The 22,464-nt window shown below is 30.4% G+C and overlaps 1 protein-coding gene across 4 annotated transcripts in view; it reads right to left on the bottom strand.

Annotated features, from left to right (window-relative positions):
- Window positions 1–835: 835 nt before the first annotated feature.
- Window positions 836–22,464, bottom strand: part of LOC143200870 (oxidative stress-induced growth inhibitor 1) — a 29,691-nt gene continuing 8,062 nt past the window's right edge. Inside the window, exons 2-6 of one of the 4 annotated variants that reach the window (XM_076411623.1) lie at window positions 7,820–7,866; window positions 7,075–7,153; window positions 6,320–6,594; window positions 3,813–4,802; window positions 836–2,486 (exon numbers count right to left, since the gene is read on the bottom strand). In XM_076411623.1, coding sequence (XP_076267738.1) covers window positions 2,088–2,486; window positions 3,813–4,802; window positions 6,320–6,594; window positions 7,075–7,129 — 1,719 coding nt within the window. In that variant the 5' untranslated portion in view covers window positions 7,130–7,153; window positions 7,820–7,866 and the 3' untranslated portion in view covers window positions 836–2,087. Of the gene's footprint in view, window positions 2,487–3,812; window positions 4,803–6,319; window positions 6,595–7,074; window positions 7,172–7,819; window positions 7,867–22,464 lie in introns of all 4 variants that reach the window. The other 3 variants (XM_076411624.1, XM_076411622.1, XM_076411625.1) reach the window with 3 other exon arrangements.

The raw sequence follows: 22,464 nt of genomic DNA, 5'->3' as shown, positions 1-22,464 counted from the left end.
GTGAATTTTTTTATCTCTACTAATTATTCCTTTCTAAAATAGTCAATTTACGTGTAATAAAGCAATGGATGTTTCAATGCAAATTTATATAGTCGATGTCATCTTTCATATCAACAATTACATTAAAAAATTAATGTGTACATTGACACTGAGTATGAGTAATCTTTAAAAAATCCTCAACTTGAACATTTATTCTAAAAAATAATAAGCGAATGTTGGCGATGATTCATGTGTCACTTTATCAATCAGATCTTTATGAAAAAGAATAGATCAATTTTGTAGTATTGATCATTTAATTATAAATTCAATTAAATATAAATATTACTTAGTTTTAGCAAAATAGCTTTAATGTGGCCTTGATAATATTTTTTTTCGAATCTAATTTTAAATCATTAATACGTATAGATTCCGAAAATAATACATTTACACCGTATTAAATTTATTTAATTACAAGAGACTCATAAACCATACCAAAATTCTTTTAGAAAATGAGCTATACTAAAAGTATATTTCTGATAAGGTCTAAAGTTTAAATAAGTAAAGTTGTTTTCTTCCCAAGTGCAATTGATTGATTTAATAGGGTAATTGTATTAAACACGCATAGTAGGCGATGTCGGTTCAGTTATAAAAAAGTGATTTCAGTATGGAATCACAAGCAACATTGCAATGCTCAGAACGCATTCAAATGATAAACATAATATTTGATGATAGTTGGTAGGTAAGTTTATGATCAAGGATAATTATCAACTGATTTTTTTTTGTAAAAAATTCTCTACAGTTTTATATTTTCCATTTATTTCGGGTGGGGTAGGTTATGGTGGATAAAAAACACATATTTTTCGATGTTTTTTTTAATTAGATTTATAAAAGTAAAATGGTAGTGTCTTAGATTACAAGGAAAAACTTTAAAGCTAAAATAAATAACTTGTTTCCATCAATATCAATAATACAACGATATATAGTGCGGTGCATTATATTGTGTTCGTGCTACGATAGTGCTAACACAATTATTAAGACACCGAACACTGATAAAATTCACTGTTATATAGTTAAACAAACTTTAACAACCTTTTAAGTTTAATATTCCAATAACAAAATTATATGAAAACTTAACAGTACAAACAATAGATGTTAATTCTACAATAATAAGCTCGTACATTCATAAAGTATCTATTTTGTTTTAAAACATGATCAAAATAATATTTCAATTGCAAAACTGGTTTTAAAAATAAGTTGGACTGAAATTGATCTCTCCAGAATACTGCATCGGTTTCTATGTTAAATTATGGCAAAATACATATTTTATTTATTTGCATCATTTAATTTATTCATAACAAAATAATTAAAATCTGATAAAAAGTGTTTTATTATTATTTCTGACACTGAATATACTTTTAGAACACTTACACTAATCCTAAATTAATATCACCCGTGTAAATTAATGTGGTACATGAGCAAATTTTGTTTTCTTCCAGTAACATAATATAACTCTAATTATAGACAACAATATTATCAAAAAAAGCTTTACGAAAATATCAACTAACTGTGTTGTACCACCATTAAATCCCATTAAGCCTTTCATAACATTAAATTATCCAGGGTCCCAAATTGTTCGGTTTTTGTAAGGAGAAATAATTAAATGCCTAAAATTCATGACGAATCTCTTCGCAAGATAATCCACTCCCATTCATCACAGAATAATATTCTACTTGCATTCTATGTTATCACATACGAATAATATTCTTAATATTAAAACATGTTTTTAAAAAGGTATGAAAAAATAAATCATTTATACACGTTTATGTTCGTGTAAACCTGTAGCCCCACTTTAACAATCCAAGGCTATCTTTGTTTTCTAAAAAAAAACAGGTTTTTTTGTAACAATAAGTCACTGCCTACTATCTTCTAAAATTGCCTTAAAATTGTTAGTTTCTTACGCGCTCTATTTCATTTTCTCAAGTATTTAAATCTAATTTAAAATGTTGGTGCAGTATAATTAAATTGTTCCATCTCGTACATAAAAATATATGTATTTAAATTATATTTTAAATAATTTTAAATACTGACTTAAATATTTTGATTATTACTTAGATTAAATTCATCCTTTTATACAATTCTGAACAGACGGCCACTGCACCTCCTGTTAAAAACCGGACAAAGTTATCTCCAGTTAGTGGACCGAGCGCGAACAGACCTTCGCGTCCAATAACTTCATGGGTAAAAGGATTTATGTTAAGGGGGTTTGTCTTAGCCTCTATGTCTTTATCCTTATATATCCCCAATTTCCACGACGACGGCAAGAAAGACAAATTTGGTTTGGAGCCGATCAGAATTGCAGCGAATGAAATATTCAATTTCACTTCTTCTCCCCTGCCGGAAATGAGTTTCACCGTCTTTGATTCCGCGTCAAATTCGGACAGTGAGTGTTCGGGATAAGCTTTGTAGTGGGGATAGGTTGAGCCCCCATCATTCATCATTTGGTGCACCTAAAAGTTATTTAATTTAATAAAAAATAATAATTAGCAATCGTGATTATGATTTAAACACTTAAATATATGATTTTTCAATAAGGTCGGTAATATATTATTTTTAGAAATATCTTAAAGTATCGTCAAATCAAGCCTTTTATTCATAAAATGAGCCATCAACGGTTGAGTCCGTTAACACAGAGTGCCATAATCGAGGAAATACTACAAGATGACGAGAATGTATAAGATCTCTGTGACCAAGGATCAGAAACTTCCGACCACATAGTTTCAGACAAACCTCAATCTTGTGAAGAATTAAATAGCTCGAATTTATTAAAGAGCTTTCAGAAATAACTTTGTTTCATAATAACGTGTTTCAGAGAATATGATAAGGTAGCAAAGTGGAAAAAGTCTAACAACACCATCATATGACAGACCCCGTGATTGTAAACCGACTGATACCGTAAAAATTCAAGCGATATTCGGGTTATTATATATTGCAGGAGCATTGCGGATATCACACGCAAATATGGTACTGATGAGACAGGTTTGACTATTTTTCCCACTACGTTACCACTGAAAAAAGTAAAATTTCTTTTGAACTCATTGCGGTTTGATGATGCAACCACACGAGCAGCAAAGGTGCACCGATAACTAAGCGCACAAAACTACCTTTTACCTCATTCTTGCTGGAGTACATGCAATGATAATATTGAGGGCAAATAAAGTTGTGACTCAAAAAAGGCGAAAGTATTTACGTCATTTGGGCATAGAGCTTATAAAGGAGTATGTCCAAAGAAAATCTTCCAAGAAAGCTAAAAAAGACATAAGAAAACTTTTGAATGTGGATTTTGAGGATACTAGTAATGAAACAAGTGCTAGTTCCAGCACAATATCTAAAGGAAGCGGGAAAATATGGTCAGCAAAAAAGGAGGCATACAAATATTTATAGAAACTACACAATCTTTATTTGCAATGAATGTTATCTTGGGGAAGACAACAAATCTGCAGAAAACTAGACCTCAGATAATGGTTATTGTAATTATTTGATTTCACGGAGCCAACTGATTTTATAATTTTATTTTTTGTTATGTTACTAGACATTTATAGCTGATTCCAGGCACTTAAGATGATTTTTTATTCCCAAGCTGGGTTTTTGATCGAAAAATCAAAATTTGAAAAAATTTTTGATAAAACAAAAGAAATAAAACACTTGTTAATAAAATTTTTTGATCAAAAAATTTTATTGACCGCTGCCGTTACGAGTGACACGCGCCCGCTTGAATGTTAATTTAATTTCTGATATTGAACGATTAACATTAAAATAAATGCGTGTATACCAACCTTATGATATTCCGGATACATATTCTCGGGCAACTGTTTTGTGAATTCGGCAGATTTACCCCTGAAGATGTGTACGACCGGAACGTTTCGTTGTCTCACAGCCATGACGGCATCGGCAGCACTTAAACCGGCACCAACAACCAATACGGGGTCTAGCGCATCCGCCACTTTCAACGACTCGTCCAGTTTCGCTTCTAAACTTCGTAGATCGTGAACCAAGCATTCGGGGTCGCTCTTATTTTTGAACATCTCCAGTCTGTTGGGCGAGTCGTTAGCACCACATGCTAAAACTACATACTTACAACTATAAGTTTGGATATTCCCGGTATCTGTATCGGTTGTTTTTATAATCCATCGAGAAGCCTGTTCATCATTCGAGTAAGAGTTTAACTGATTGTAAGAAGGCACGCTGTTGGCAAATGAGTCCAAGCTTTGGGAGATCTGGTATAGGTCGTATTGGTAGCCACAACAAGACCTGGATCTCTTCCTTTCGTACTTTGGAATGATGATCGGTTCGGATTTGTTGACTTTAAGTTTAAAAGACGATTCCTGATATGTGTTTTTGGAACGTCTACAAAGTCTGTTTTTTCTGTTGTTTCGAGACAGAAGGCAATTCAAAGCGTTAGCGAGAAAGCAGGGTGTGTCATTGTTTTCGTTAACTGGCTCAATGGGTGATTTAACTCTTTCTGCCATATCCCTAAAAGATCCTTCTGATACTGCGGATTGAATGTTAGGTTCATCAACGGTGCTCACCAGGGAACCAACAAGAGTGTTTGTTTTAAAGTAAGATGTTAGTTCCATTTGTGTGACGTATTTTTCGTAGTAAGCAGCCACATCTCGGGCAAATGCACGTTTTTCGTTAACGGTACACGACGGAAATGGTATACCAGGCAATGCCATCCAGCTCCCCAACGATAGAGTTAGGACATCCGGATCAATTCGGTGCCACGAACCTCCGGGGGGACCTCGACCCAGAACCACATGGTCGATCTATGAAGGAAACGGTTATTTAAATAAGAACATATATGGCTATATAAAAACAAAATAAAAACAGAAAATAATTTTAATGATTAATAATTGGCGAATGCGAAGGGATTTTTAAACTAAAAGAAAAGTACAAGCTAATACAACTTGTTAATGCTTCTAAGAACAATTGCGGAGGCTTTAAATAAAATAAAATAAATAGCGTATTAACAAAATTTTTCCACTTTATTCATTATTAAGATATTTTTAATTCATATTAATTATTATTAGTGTTGGGAACTATCGACTGAAATCGACTCGACTGTTTATTTGACTATTTTTTACTATAGACTGTTTCAGTCATGTACTTTTAGTTACTATTTTTGGTTCTACTAGTCTCATTCGATTGATTTTTAACATTTTTCTCTGTCGTCCTAGCCACGACCTTGGACAAAATGTACCCAATTTATGCTTACATAGATTAATATGTAATGTATATAGTTTTATGATTTTGGTAGTTTGCTTGTAAATAACAATATATTGTATATCAATATAGCAGCATTTTAGAACAATATTTTTCAAGATTGTTAGTGTAATAGGGTAAAAAGATTAAAATTGTGAAAAATAAATAGTAAAATACTTTTGTCTGTTTCTATGGCAATAATGGGTAATATTTGATTACTCTCGCGAATTTTGTTAAAAAATATTTCCGTTCAATAATAAATAAAGCATTTACTTTATTTAAAAAGCTCTAGTAGTTATCCTACTTTTATGATATTTTATCCTATGAATTACTTTTTTTTCTATGATTAGGTATATGTTTAATTCTTATTTAGTATTTATGGTTACAGTACATCTTTAGTTTTTGTTTAAGTTCTATTGCATTCTCTATATTTATTATAGTATATTATTTGAAAAAAGCAATTATTATATTAAAATACGTTAAAACATTTGTTGAGTATTACTCCATTCCATAAAAAAATCCATTCCTTTTTACAGATCCATAGAACATTCAAATATAAAAGTAATTCTACTTCGTTTAAAATGAAATTATTAATTGCATGTTAATAGAATTCAGTAATTTTTTTTCTTTTTCTTTTTTAAAGTTAGTACGTGAAGGAATATGTACATCTCCGTCACGCTTGTACTACCGTTTGAAAATATAAAAATATAAAATTAAGTGCTCCAAGCAATTATCTCCGTCCTTTCCTCTCTTACAATTTAAACACGAAAGAAACCGTGCATATGACTGAAAATAATAATTACTATTTTCAGTCGATAGTTCCCAACGCTAATTATTATTTATATTTCTAATATAAAAGTTGTGTGCAAAACTTTGAAAGAGTGCGCAAATATCCGCTCAGTAGAAATAAATAATTATATAACAAAACATTTATGACACTAAACAAATATTTAAACTTACATCAAAAAACAATAGAATCAAATATTAATATTATTAACATATTCAAAGAGATTGCTTGCAAATTACAATATTTACATTGAGTGTGATATTTTTAATAACGAACAAATTAGGTTGCACAAACCTCTTTGCCATTTTTCCTAAATTCCAACAGAGGTTCAAATTCATATCCCAAATCGGCATACGGATGGAGAAGGGCATCCATCAACAACGAAACTGGGTTTTGTGATCTACCTTCAAGGCCCTGGGACAGGTATTCTAAATCTTGCGTTAATAAGCATGACGATTTTATGTTTTTTAATCTAGCCGCCAACATTTCATCTGGATGGTTGTTAACTGTCAAATAGGGTATTTTTCCACTTAAAAGAAGCGACATCGCTATACCGCTTGGACCATTTCCTAAAATATAAATGTTTGATTAATTGGTTTCTGTTTGTTTTTCATATATTTATGAGAAAATTATGTAACAGTTATATTCGACAGTGAATTTGTTTTACTGGTAGACAAACGATTAATACGGCGACTTCTTAATGGGAATAAAAATTTATTTTGTGGAATTTCGGAGATCAGTATCATAGGCAACCTTATGTTAACTAAGTCTATGCATAAATATAAAATATTTTTGTGTTTAGGGCATTTTTGCAAGTATTTTTGGTCTTAGTTGTAGTATAAAGATCTTTTGAGTAAGTAATAGACAGGTAGAAGAATTATTTATCAAGGGCAAATTATATAATGTAATATCAATAAATTCGTTTTTAATTCCAATAATATTTTTTCTGGGGTTTCCTGTAATGTGATTTAATTAAAAAAAACCCTGATGGTACCAGGTGATTGCAACAAAATAAAAGTAACTCAATAATTAATGATAATTTTACATACCTATCACAACAACGTCTTTATAAATAATGTTGTTTTCCTTTTGAATGATCCTCATTGTTCTGGTAGTAAAAATTAGAATCTGAAAGAAGAAAAGAATCTGAAAAATAAATATTTTGACTTTTATATATATTGCAAAACCAAATTTCCCACTAGAGCTTATTGACAGTAAAGCTTTCAAAAATGACAGTCAGCTATTATTATTGCTTTTAGTAATACGATTTATGATTATTTGGATTTAGAATCTTATATATGAATTTGGACTCATACAAGGTACCATTATATTATGATCCCTAGACAGTTTTTGGAATGTTAACTGGTATATATACTATTACTATTACTTTTAAAATCTTGTTTTTGTGTTTTAATGATGACAAAATCTAGAAACATTTGTGGAGTATTACATATATATGTTATTAGGCATATATCAAACATACAATGTTTAAATTGCATAAATCTATATATCCGAACAAGTATGATGAATAATTGATGTATCCACAGTGCAACTAATTTCCTTGCCGGATTATTTATTTTGGATTGTTTCCAAAAAATTTGGCAAGTAATAATGAAGAAAAACTTATTCACCGTGTCGATCAATCGTGATAATAATGATTGTATTAATGTACCATATATCCATTAGGATATTCTATTAGTACATTAAAATATTCTCACAAAATTCCGATTTATTAATATTATGAAAACAAAACGTAAATAAGCTGGCAAATTTTAGCAGGTGTATTTGACTGACCTCAAACAATAGTAATCCTGATACGACTTGGAAAACTCCAGATGAATCTAAAAAAAACAAATCGTAGTTTAAAAATCGGATCGACCTTGGACTTGTTTTGTTTTGACACAGTTTTAGTAAATTTATGAATGTCAAATACATACTTATTACCAAGTTTTTTTAACCATATCGCAGGATGATGTTCTAATGGTATTTTAACGACCTATTAAGTGTAATTTATCCCTGCCAAATTATTATTTTATATTTAATGGTACAATGGAGCTTCGATTGAAATCTAGTTGATTGCATATCGTTTTTCTAACAAATTTGATGGGTTTAATATAGCAATAGAATTGTTCAGTAAGTAGAATTAACAGTTTGTCAGGATAAAGGCCTTGAAAATTATAAGCAGGAATACTTTGATGGGCTGATTTTAATTTTTATTTGTGCAATAAGAGTGCTTATCTAACTAAATGTTATTACCTTTAATGACTAATTCTATGTAATTATTTTGAAACCATATTAAATATTATTTCGGGAAAAAAAGTAAATTGAGACTCATTATTTTTACTAGGTTTGTTTATACTAGTTGTTTATATAAGCCTTCATAACAATATATAACTCTGCTTAAACGGTCTATTGATAAAAATAGAGCTTTTTTCTAAGTCTAAGGTCCCTGTACCTTATGTCTTGACTTATATGCTGTTATTATACTGCTCTTTATGACCTTTTTGTTATTATCTTATTTATTTGTGGCTAATTTTCTGTGATGATTATTGTTTAAAAACATTAATTAATCATTCCATAACCATACATTGTGATTAATTAACATGAAAGCAAGCAAAAAGATTTCAATAAGTTACAAATATCCAATTACTGTCTGAGAGAGCTGCATTTACTAGAGCAACAAAAATGTCGGGAAAAGCAATCGTTTGGTTGTTCAAACATAAAACGGTGAACAACCTATATCAGTTTCTAATGTTGTTTATGTTATGTTGTTTTTATCAGATTATATAAACTATTTTATTTGTTTAATTAATTTTTTTAATTATTGATGAGGTTCAGAAACGTTAATTCAATATTTGTTTATAATTAATATATATTGAGTACATATAAACCAATTTCTTATATAAATGTTCTTATTTTACAGCTATTAAAATCGGTTAAAAGGAAAGAAAATGATTTCAGGTTTTGATATTTAAAAAAATATATCGATATGTTGGAGAATAAAGTATACTGATACCTCTTTTTAACTATATCGATTTCTTTGCAACAGTCCTATTGTTTATAACGGAATTTAAATGGGCGGTACTTAGTTTTAATTACAAACCGGTCAACAAAGAAAAACTTACATTTCGAAAATATATCTATATTTTTTGAAAAAATGCAACATTCACAAAACTTTTGATTACAAATACTTTCATGCTGATTCGAAACCTTTGATTATTTTTAAGTTATACAATGAACATGTTCCAAAAAATAAGTGGATTTCTGTTTATGTTTGAAATAAATACATTTTAAAGCCACATAACATGGATTGAGTCCTCTGAACGATTCCTTAACTAGGCAATAGATTATCTTCGTACTATTATTCAATGGGACGATTCAAAATAGATTTTCTTCAGTAGTCTTGTTTATTGACTAATCTCTAAGAATCATTATTGCCGCAATTGAATGTCAATCACCAGAAAATTGCTTTTATTACACCTCAGCTACCTACTTACTGCTTGAAGCTGACAAGGGTATGACAGGAGATTTATTGAATACCATAACTAAATGACACTTTCGTGTCGTTTATTATGCGGTTTATTAGGTAGCGTTAAAAGATAATTTTTAGTAGTTAACCATCGGAAATGGGTGATAAAAAGTACTATAAATACATCACGTAACATCCATTACATATATTTGTAGTAATAGGACAGATTAATTAATTGATATTGACGAAAGTAAGATTCAATATATTAAGATTTTTAAAATACGGAAAACTGGCTATATAATAAAGATATATATGAAGTGGCACCAAAGCACTATAATAGTCTTATGCAACAGAATATAAAATATGAACAAATGCATATTACTATAAGTGATATTTATTAGATATTCTCATAAAACTGGATTATGAATAGATTATGAATAATCCATTAAACTACAGAAGCTTGATACATTATACTGATCAGTATCTTAAAATATTTCTAAATATTGTATTGTATTATCTAGACTTATTTTATAGCGCGTTTAGATAAACTTCTAAAATCTTCTAAACTCTAAAATCCAGTTTGCTGACATCTGACAGTGCACTGTTTAAGTCAGATTTCACTGTTGAATTTTTTTTCTAAAACGGTTTAAATAAAATGCCATTTCTTGCGTAATATTTGAGACACCCTTATTACATTACATATTACAATGCAATGAAAACAAATTATTCAGAATCATGTGAATCTAAAATATTTAATTTTATCGATGCTAAAGTTCTAAAATAATACATAAATATCATACAAAGTGTTTTTTTTTTCACAGTAGAAACAGTTATCTGTATGTTCTGCGAAAAATAATGATAATGCTTTTTCTGTTAAGTAATTTTGATAAAGACTAACCGACAAAACAAATTTATTAAGCTCCAAATTATGTGTCTAGAACTTAGAAGAAATAAATTTATAATATAACCCCCAAAATACATGAATCAAAGAATAATAAAATTACCATGAAAGAAAAAAGACAGGTAAAAAGACTGAGTCTGAAGAAAATTGATAAGATAAGCCATTTTCGATATATTTTTCGAGGAATCAATTCAGAGTCAGATCAATTTAGTTTGTGATCAATCAGAAACTCCAATAATGAACAAACTAGCTACAGAACATTTTCAGGCTTACAAGAATATCGAAAATTGGAACTGGAGAAAAGGATTGTTGAAAGAAGCCTTTTGTAAAAAATAGCGTCAACACAACATAATATTTCACTGTTCTCTCCGATAAAAAATATGTATAAAATAGTTGTTACTGTTGTAAAAGCGAACGGAAATCCAGTAACTTGTTGCTTCAATAACAAATCTGATTACTATCAGTGATGAAATTGATCATAATCAAAATGATAAAATGATGGAAACACGGATCCCGAGTTTTTAATTTTTCCTGAAAATATGTTTTTATCAATTTATTTATAGCTACATTAATTTAAAATTATTAATCATTAATTAACTTATTAAATTAACATTCATAATTTTTTTTATCATGTTAATATTTAATTACGGTGTTCACTGGGAACGAAAGATATATATAGAAACTATAATTAAAACGTTTCGAGTCTCCTTTTTACCAACCAGGGTTTATCTGGACTGGATCTACTGTTTAACGTGGCCTAACCGACTGGCGACTGCCGAGACATCCGGTCTTACCCGGCCCGGTTACTGACGTGACTAGGATCATTTTCTTTGTCGCATTGTGCGCTCTTGTCTAAGGATAATAACAACCAAAAATGTAAGGCCATGCCCCAAGAAGATTCGATCCAGCGACTATCGAACTACGACGGGACAGCAGGAGGACCGTCCTGTCGCCACTACCACCGTGCCAACCCCAACCAAGCAGAGTAATCTTGTTTATAGTATATTTATTATTTTCCGTACAATAAAAGAAAAAAATATGTATTTTAAGGCCTAAATGTAATACATTATGCGTTACAAATAAATAAATGCCAAACGAAATACTAATCTAATCAGGAATAGCTGTCAGATCGGTGACACAAAATATATATAAATATTTTAGACTCTGACCGACGTGGTGCCAGCTCCAACTTTTATACGGTAGATTATTCGCCGTTTCTGATAATGAATAAATTAACCACGGATGCGTAATTTCTAAAATCCCAATCTGGCAGCGCTGTAGCGCAAAATGCCAGCAGGCAATCTGAAAACGGAAATTTTACCGAATTTAAGAGAATTTAAAAGAGTTAAAACGTTAAAACATAATTAAACTAGATTAATTAATTTTAAGCAGTGTTATATAAGATTTTGTGTTACGTTTAAAGAGTTATGACAAGTTTGGATAAAAAATGACTAAGAATAATATTATCATATAAATTTATATTTTACACTTTTGTAGAGATAACAAATTAATGTGTATGCCCTATCGGAAAGTATATACGGCTGTGAAAGAAAAACTCGACGTACACTCGTTATAGATTAACAAAATTCGAGGATAATAAGAATCGTCTGCCCTTTTTGTTTACAAGATAATTAACTTTTCATTTAACTTGACGTCTAGTGAACAGAGAACAGTAACGAACAATTTTTCTTGTTAAGGACTGATTGTAATTGGTATGCTTCTGGAGATATAGTAGGTAATTCTAAAGGTTATTAAAATTTAATTCCTCATTTGTTGGCCAGTTGTTGGTTCCCATGTGGGACATAAGATAAAGTAGAATAAAATGAAAAATGAGCAATCTGAAAGATCGAAGAGTGAAATAAATAAGCAAATGATGTAATTTTATTTAAAAATTTAGGTTAAAAAATTATTCTGTTTAGCCTGATGTATTTATTGTTTTTGCGATATATATATTAGGTGAAAAATGAAGCAATGAAAATATGTAACAGCTCAAATAAAACTAACTACATAATTTGCATAGAAGAAATACAGGAGAAATAAAAGAAATTATAGATTATTAACAGTTAAATTGTAAACATTCTAAAGCATTGATCAATATTAAGGTGTTTAAGAATTAATGCAATAAGATATGTGACTATACGACATTGTATTCTGTCAATCTTGTATCAGTTATTTTGATTATTTATTTTATGGAGTTTTGAAAAATCAGTAGTTCATTTAAGGATGATAAATACATTTCTTTAATATGCATTTACAAACTGTAAAAAATAAATTACTTAATTGTGTTCATTATTGTTTTAGTACATATGCTAAAGTCAAATATGAATTTCAAAATTGTATTATTCTATATGTATGTTTATAACATAAAAATAAAGAAAGCTCATATATACTTTGATCAAATTTGACGCTCTGAAGTTGTTACAGTTCCGAAAATAATCTTACTTATAATACTTTGTTATGATCAGTGCTACAGTAATTTAAACTTGTCAATACTTTGTTGATTATTGTAACTTAATGTAAATTAAATTTAATTAAATGTTATTTAAAAAAAACTGTGTTAGTTTGCATGTATTGTAATGGTTTAATATACAGACATTTATTATATAAATTAATGTTATTTATCAAATATATTTTTGATCTTATATTGAAAATACTGTGAAAACAAGTTTTAAGAACATATTTTTAATATGATTTTTTTATGAAAGAAACATGGTTAACTTATTAAATTGAGGTCGAATTTCAACCACAGGGCGATCACTTTTATGATTTAAATAGGGATCTGTGACATTTATAATTTTCTGTAGACAATATGAATAATCATGATTAGTCCTACTTGATTTAAACGGTCTGGTGTACCATCAATTTTAATACCTAAAGAAGGAATAGTTCATGAGTGAATAACATCAAGAGAGGATACTAATAGGCGAACATCTAAAAGTCGAGAATTATGGGGATTAACTATTAGTAAATTTAATAGGAAATTCAGGATCCACTCTTCCCCTCTCCCTTCTAAACATCTTAATTATTGGACAAATCCTTCTTGTAACATTAGAATCTGCTGTTGCTATTGTTCAATCTTATGTTTTTACTGGTGGGCTTATTGATATTCAACAATAAAAAAATCACATAAATTATACAGATGAAGGAATTCATTTGAATAATGGTTAAATATGTACAGATTTAAAATGTTTAAAAAAAAATACAGCAACAGTTTCGTTATTTTGCAGTGTATTAAAACAATTTCGATATTTACTAACCATTATGCATTTACTTTTCATATCTGACAACATAAATTCAGATTTCTAACAAAATAAACTTTCCGAAACCAGAGAAACCTCAATCTTAAAAATTCCCACCGCCAAGACTGTTGAATTATGCAGCACGGCGATTTTTAACTTGCAGGAACAGCAGGAAAAATAGATATCGCATGCATTCGGTAACGTTATACTCGGTTAACCAGTGCGTCGGTAATTCGCTTCCGGTTTTCCCGCTAAAGAAAACACGCTATTTACAATGTTTAATTCTTTAAACATACATCATATTTTCCAGATTCAGCACCCCCGACTTGGTAAAACTATCATACACTATATCATAGAAATAAAAGGGGTTATATTGAATATTATCAATGATAAGAAGAAGAAATCAATGAAGTTTACTGAGTTAGACTGAAGTTATACTGAAAATAAATTCGTTTCTGCAATCGCAAATCTATTTTTTCACTTTCATCGCCGGAACTGATTGAATAACCTAGTATCTGTTCAGTTTACTTCCTAGAGAGCGGCATTTTAGTCATCACAAGGATAGATAAAATTAAAAAGTAATAAGTGGTAAAAAAACCAAAATATTTTCAAATGCCGTAAAAACAGTGGACTTTCATTATTACCCATATATTTTTTAATATTTATTATTATTAAACGTAATTTACAATGGATATTTTCGACTTGTTAATAGAACATTTTGTTTTGTCTAAAAATAGTAGCAGTTCCTATTGAAATATCTTTTTTGCAGAGGTATAATCAATTTGTACACAACCTTGAGTGTATTTCGACCGTTTTTTATGTTAATAAATTATGTTGCACGGTTACTTTAGAGCAATAACAAGATAAAAAATAAAAATCATAAACAGACAAAAACGTGTGCTACCAATACTCACACAGCAAATTTAGGTTTCAACTAGATTTATTTTTGTTCGACAATATTTAATAGGCGGCAGAGAGATTCGTTGAAAAGAATAAAACCGATCAAAAAACCTAATACCAACACATCATTTTGGGTTTATTAACAAGCATTCAACATTTCAGCAGGTCCACAAAATAACAGATGTTACTGAAAAAGCTCACAAAAGTAAAAAAGTATGCTCAGCTATATTCTTCACTGTAGCACAAGCCTTCGATAAGGTTTGGCATGAAGACCTTGTTCATAACCTACAGAAAATGCTACCAAAACAACACAACTATTAAAATCGTATATTATAACCAGAATGTTTAGAGTCAAACAAGAAGAAACTTACTCTACAATAAAAGAAGCTAAAGCAGGTGTACTACAAGGAAGTGTACTAGGACCAATGCTTTATCTATTCTACATTTGTGATATACCACAACTGGAGAATATTACGATGGCTACATTTGCTGATGATACTGCGATTATAGCTGCCGGAGACAATAGTGAAGAAGCCTCACGAAAAGTACAACAGGCAAGTGATAATATAAATAATTGGACACAAGCTTGGAAAATAAGAATTAATGAAAGTAAATCTGTACATGTGTACATTCTCATGAGAATATTAAAGTATTGCAGCTTTTGGATACCATCAGAACAGGACACAGACTCAGAAGAATCAAACCATCTGATCTTGTGTAGTGAGGTGCATGTAATAAAAAATACAGCATTGACATGTATAAACATTATTTCATCAGAGACTGAGATAGGGCCGATGGATCCTCCTAGTTATATACCTAGATTTAAGTAATTATAAAGACAAATTGTAGGTTAGACGGAAACGACTAGTAACAATGTAATAATTAAATAATAGCAAAAAAAATGTTTGTTATTGTGATTGTAAATGTATCTAGGCAAAATAATATAAAATCTGACAAGGAACACCCAACCCAGTCGCGCCAGTAATCTGGCTGGGTAAGACCGGATGTCGGTAGACATAATGATCTGAAGATCTGAAAGCCCTAAATTAGGCGAATAAATAAGCCGTTGCGGAATTACATAAATTGATTTTTTAGCAAAAATTCTAGTCCCCTTACAATACTGGGTTGACGGTTTAATCGAAGAGAACAAAATATACTAGAACATTAATTCACAGCGATTATATTTGTATCAAAATTAATGTAACACGTTAAATTGGAAGGTTCAATTAAATTTTTTTATCACTCAACACATATCAATAGCCAGTGGGGTCAGTGATAAGAACAATCATTAATAAAACAGTTAATACATTAGAAATAATATACTTACTTTAGATGTTAATTACATATTCGACAATTGGGTGAAATTATGTAGTTAAATTCCTCTGAGTTCTAAGATAACTTGAAATAACAGAAATTGAATGTTATATTTTACTATTATAATAATATATCGGTTCTATTTAAATACAGAATAAAAAAATTGATAAGAAATAAACTGTTCTTTTTTTTTTTCGATCAACACATATCAACACAAATCAATGTGTACTCTCAAATAATAGTAATATCTTGTATAAAGTTTAATGTAAGTTTATCAGCGTTCAGTAAAGGAAAAGATAAAATAAATACTACTAAGAAAACAGTTAAAACAAATATCACTTGCTTTAACTGTGATGTAGATAACCGAAAGATTTTGGATAACAAAAATGGTCTTTGTGATCTTCTAACAGTTTGTAAAATAATAATTACAAATTAGATAAATCATTATTGAAACTTTATTATGTTTAGTTAGGAATAAATATACATTTTAAAAAAGTCTAAAGACAATTAAATATTAAAAAGTATATATACACCAAAGGACACTAATGAAAAAAAAAACAAGATGTAAAATGTTTCTGTTAGCTTGTAACAGTTATTTCGCAATTAAAGAAAAACTTGTCGGCGTTAGTGTTAAATATGTTTTAATATATTAAAAATTATTAAATACTAATATTAATTTAATATTAAAAATTATTATAGATGACATAAAACCGAAAATAGTCTGGAACTGCACTCAGATATTTTATTACATTTGGGATAAATTTATGAAATGACAAAAAGTTTACCTAATGGCTCCAAATTTTTTTTTTCTTTTTGTCACTTGATATATTAAATGATCTAGTAAATATTTAAAAAAGGATAGGAAATATTAAAGCCTAACACAACTGGAACAAATAAATGAATTCACCTGGCAAATATGTAAAATAAATGGTAGCCGGCTTGGTGGCACAGTGGTAAAGGCGATAGGACGGTCCTACTTTAGACCAACTTTAGAAATCATCTCAGAAGGCATCCGGTCTTACCCAGCCTGGTTACTGGCGCGACTGGGATACAAACATAAATTGCCATTGCCCCAGCAGGATTCGAACCCGCGACTATCGCAACAGTGGAAGGACCGTCCTATCGCTTTTACCACTGCGCCACCAAGCCGCCCTTTTTATTAAAAATATAAATTTACTCTAGAATTCTTGACTCGAAGACTCGAAAAAATAAATACGTGTATCCCTGCTTTCCTGCACGGCATATTTACGCCAAATCGCTTATTATAAAGGTCATGTCTTCGATTAAATAATATTTTTAGCGCGATACGAATTCGAAAATCGCGACAATCAGCAAGAAAACATGTTTTCGCATAAATTTGATTTAATGAGGGGTCGTAAGTTGTTATTTTAATAGGGGTACATTTTGAGATGTTCCAACTGAACCCGAAATACCCAAAGGTCATCGGTATTTTGATAACGCGTCGACTAACATCGCGGGGATTAGGCTTTCTTCGAATTGTTTGTAAACAAGAGTTCCGAAACGTTTCCATTGACAGCGGCAGTTGCTTTCGAGTTTAATTTATTAATGGATTTTATCGAATCGTCGTTTGTACGCATCATCGAAAACGTTACGTAATTGGACGTAGGATTTGCGGGATGAGTCAAACTGGGAGGATCTGGCCGTTACGTAGACGGAGCCGGGAGAGCTTTTGTTTCTGGTATTGCTAGTTCTGTCTTGTATTTAATTGATGTTCAAGGGATGGGTAAAATAATGGGAACACCTGACATGAAGAAATTTTTAACAAAAAAATTGAACCGACTTAAAATAACTTAAACCTGTTTATCTATTTCCTCATTCTAACGTTTGAATTCTTTAGCACTTTTGATTTTATTTGGATTATTTTTCTTAAATTTGAACTGACTACTTTTTACTATCGATTGTTTCAGTCGCTATTTTTGGTTCGACTGATTTGACTACTTTTTACCAGTGACTGTTTTCGGTCCGACTGATTTTGTTACAATTTACTATCGACTGTTTCAGTCGTGTACTATTAGTTACTATTTTTGGTTCTACTAGTTTCATTCGACTGATTTTTAACGTTCTGGCTCCGTCGTCTTAGCTGCGACCTTGACAAAAATGTACCCAATTTATGCTTACACAGATTTATTTGTAATATATGTAGTTTTATGATTTGTTTGGTAGTTTGCTTGTAGATAACAATATATTGTATATTAATATTATAGCATTTTGGTACGATATTTTTCATGATTGTTAACCTAATAGGGTAAAAAGATTAAAATTGGGAATCATAAATAGTGAAATATTTTGACTGTTTTTATGGCAATAATAGATAATATTTCGATTATTTCCTCTATTTTTGTTAAAAAATATTTCCGTTCAATAATAAATAAGGCATTTATATTATTTCATTCAGATCATTTTTAGATTTGTCATGGATTAGTTCGATGATTAGGTATATATTTAATTTTTATATAGTATTTATGGTTATTGTACATCTTTAGTTTTTAGGTTTTGTTTAAGTTCTATTGTATTGTCTATATTTATTATAGTATATTATTTAAAAATAGCAATTAACACATTAAAACACAATAAAACATTTGTTAAAATTAAATTATAAATTGCATGTTATGTATAAATATTACAATAGTATTCATTAATTAGTTTTTCCTTCTCTTTTTTAAAGTTCGTGAAGGAATTTGTACATCTCCGTCTCTCTTATACTACCGTTGGAAAATCTAATCACCTATAAAATTAACTACCCAAACAATTATCTCCGTCCTTTCTTCTCCCACAATTTATACAGGAAAGGATTCGTACATCTTCGTCTGACATCAGACAAATTTTACGTAGAAAAATACCAGTTTTCATTGCATTTTCACGAAAGATCAAACACAGATTAAAATTAATATAAGCACCCATACGATACACAAAAATGTATACGTCGTTACTGCCTCAATCGTTACCTTATTGTAATAATGTTTTTCTGACTTCCTCACTGACCAAACCCAGGACTTTTGCGGTGACTCAGTCTAATAGTAACTATTAGTGTAACAAATAAAAATATTGAGGAAACGCATTGTTTATTTTAATATCTTACGTTGTGTTACTCTGGCTATATTGTGCAACGAAAACGAACTTTACACACAATAAAAAAACAGCTTGTTCAAGTTCAAACTCCAAGTCAAATGAGCTTCGTCCATCGATCGATGGACGAACCTGGCAATGTTTCGAGTTTTACGGACCCAAATATGCGCAAGTATGGGAATGTATATGTTAAAAACTAATAAGAAGATTTTGCTAAGATTACATTGGAATGGTAAATTCAATTTCTTCAATAACTATGGTTGATACATGATAACGATTACTATAACAAATCAACATAAAATGCTTAGGATTTTCTGTTTAGGCTAAATCTTCGGAATGAAATCCATAGATAAAGACTCCTTTATTAAAACTTAATATTATCTAACAATTTCAGGTCAATTCAGTTACTGCTTTCCTAGTTTTCCGGACACAAAAATTATTATTAACGGAAGTTAAATATTTGTATATAAAGATTAAGTTTGATCTATACTAGCACCACTGAAGATTAAAAACACATAACTTAAAAATACAGTTTTCCAATTTATCTATAAATACGCACGGAACAAATATTTGCAAAGCCATACAAGATCAAACCGATACGCTTACTACAGCACGTGTCTCACTGCCAATCCGTAGCAGTTTAAGGGGGGAAATAGGTGTAGAGGCTTCGAAAAATTCGATTTTTTTGTTCCATAAATCGATAGAATAACTATTCAAGAATATACTTTGAAAATTTCAAATTAAATTTCACAACCATTTAATAGTTATAAGTATTTTAGTGAGCGCCCTCCGGTCTGATGGATGGACCGCGTAACGCAGTCCGGCGCGGTATTAGAAGGATTCTTCGTTTTTTTTTAACAAAAATTTGAAATTTGAATTTAACGAAATCTTGAAAAATTTGTTTCAAATGAAAATTGTGAATGTACACAAATCTGGATGAATGAAAACGCGCGGCAGCCGATATATTCATTGTATGATTAAAATAACTTTGTTTATAAACTCTTATAACGGACAATATATTCTCAAAATATAAATAAAATAAATGTATTCTTAATTGTGATAAAAAAATTCATAAAATTACCCGAAATACGCCGTTCTACACCTATTACCCCAACCCCAATTTTTACCTTGCTCTTTATACCGCCCGAAGCCAAGAAACGTTTTCCTGGCTTCGTATTATTAGATATTGAAAATATTTAATGTTAATATTCGTCCTAATGATAAAATCCATACATCCATCAGCGTAAAAGCCCAGGTTGACCTTCAAGTAATATTAAAACCATAAATCCAATAGAAGCCGTGAACTAAGCAAGAGAAAAAAATCTAATTTTATTGGTTGTCTTTCTTGTTTTGTATTTTTTTCCTTCTTGCTGAAACTTCAACGGAATTGTTTTGAATATAATAATTAGATATTAACCTTTAGTACCAGAATGGCACGTAGGCCTTTGGATTGTTACTGTTTGTGTAAAAATATATATATATATATATATATATATATATATGTTCGCGTGTGGTTGATGAATTTAACATCATATGTCATATATTTTGTATATATTCGTTACTTGAAATATAGATAGATACATAGAAATATTACATAGAAATATCTCGAATTTTGAAAAGGGTCAGACTTTGTGGCAAAAAAATTCTTGAATTTTGCGTCTGGACCCGGCACCATCTCGCAAACTTATTAACGTGAATTAATATCTGGTCAAAAACTGACCAAAAGCGATTTTCGATCGCCATTTAAGCTTAGTTTAAAAAAGCCGGGACGTCCGATTACCACTGATGTAAGCCTGCAACAGAAATTAAGACTTTATCACGTTTTAAATATAACCGCAAACCTCCATAAGAAACCTTTTCAATTTCATTATTAGAAATTTTGAAGGAAGATAATCACTGTATCTTTAGGGTTACTTAGAATAACCGTCATGTAAAGCTGAATATCGGTCATGCTCTCGCCTTGGGCAACAGACACAATTTGAACATGTTAAATGCAGAATCCTTGAACTTGATCTGCTGTATTTGCCTTATTTTGACCCCGGTGAGATAAATATTGACCGGCGTTGTCAGGACCTTGTTCTCGTCGCCATATATTATTAGATGAAACTGGTCAACAGAGGCACTGCTATGGATGATATCATGGATGATATAGCCTCAACCTCTGTGTTAGTAAATATAACGAAATTATCAGTAAAAATCAAACGCGTTATAAACGCATGCCATGGCCACAACAAGTATCATTTTTAAAAATATATTCAAAGCCAATAAAATACATGTGTAATCAAAAAACTACCTTTTTACGACATAGTAGTGTAGGTGTGTTATGTTTAGTGCCTATTCTCTATTGCTTCATGTATACATTCTTCTTATATTCTATTTATCCGCCTTATGGCCTCCAGGTAAGTGTTCCTATCAACTGATTAGCTTCTTTTCTAGGTACTCTTCCACCTACTCAATATTGAGTTCTCTTCTTATTTCTTTACTTCTCATCCTGTCCATATTCGTTACACCCTTAACATTTCAAACGTTTCTGCTGCTTATATTTTAGTTTTATCTTTAGAGTGGATTATATGGCTCGGTGAATGGAGGTCAGACTAAATGAAACTGTGGTTCTCTACATGGTGTGACCGTTATTTTATTGATATAATATAAAATGTGGATCTGGATTTACCTGTAGACGAGGCTTGGACGATGGTGGCACGTCTGAACTGAACTATGGTCAGTGACTGAATGAATGAAAGTACCCTTCAATGGACTTCCAAATAAACGTCTCGGGGTTGCCAGATATTCGTTATGATAGTTGGCGCTGCTGGCACCCCGCCCGTGTTCAACATCTGGGATTATATATCTCGATATTTTGTAGACCGTTATTCCACGATGTAAAATTCGACATGCCTCAAGGTCGCTACATATATATCTTTAATAATACCCATTTCGTTATTATTATCATAAAGTTAACAGATATATTTTTAAGGAACCCAATAATTTTAAAAATAATATATGTCACAATATTATATAGAGCATTCACAACACGGAAATGCATTTATGTTAGTTACGAGACCCATCCAAAAATAAAAATATAGATGTTGAAACGACTCGTTGTCAAACGTAAACAAGGAAACATTGGATTACAACGGCGATGACACAGGTGTACATTTAAAAATAATTAAAGCAATTTGACATATACTTGGGTGAATATAAATTATATAGTCTATTCAAAGTATTTTTGTATATACGTCATCAAGATGTTTAATATATTGCATGCCGCAATTTGTAAAATCGTTTCAGAATTAGACAATATTTCCCTCCTCATCTTATTCTAGTTAAAAAGAGACATAATGCTGTATGATAAGTTCGAACGTGAAACCGAACTAGCCCGTCAAAGTCGTCCGGTTGTCAAACGTACGCAAAATTATTCGAAATATTATAAAAACGGGTTATAAACCGGCAAACGTTGTTTTAAGGTTTTGTCTTAATAAATTTTAAATCGGGGGGTTTTTATTGAAAATATTTTTAGCCTGTTGCAGTT

This window comes from Rhynchophorus ferrugineus, unplaced genomic scaffold (genome assembly GCF_030347505.1).
Source record: "Rhynchophorus ferrugineus isolate W39M unplaced genomic scaffold, kcgeb_rfMv2 rfM8, whole genome shotgun sequence".
Taxonomy (NCBI): domain Eukaryota; kingdom Metazoa; phylum Arthropoda; class Insecta; order Coleoptera; family Curculionidae; genus Rhynchophorus; species Rhynchophorus ferrugineus.
This window is presented reverse-complemented; position numbering and strand designations above follow the sequence as displayed.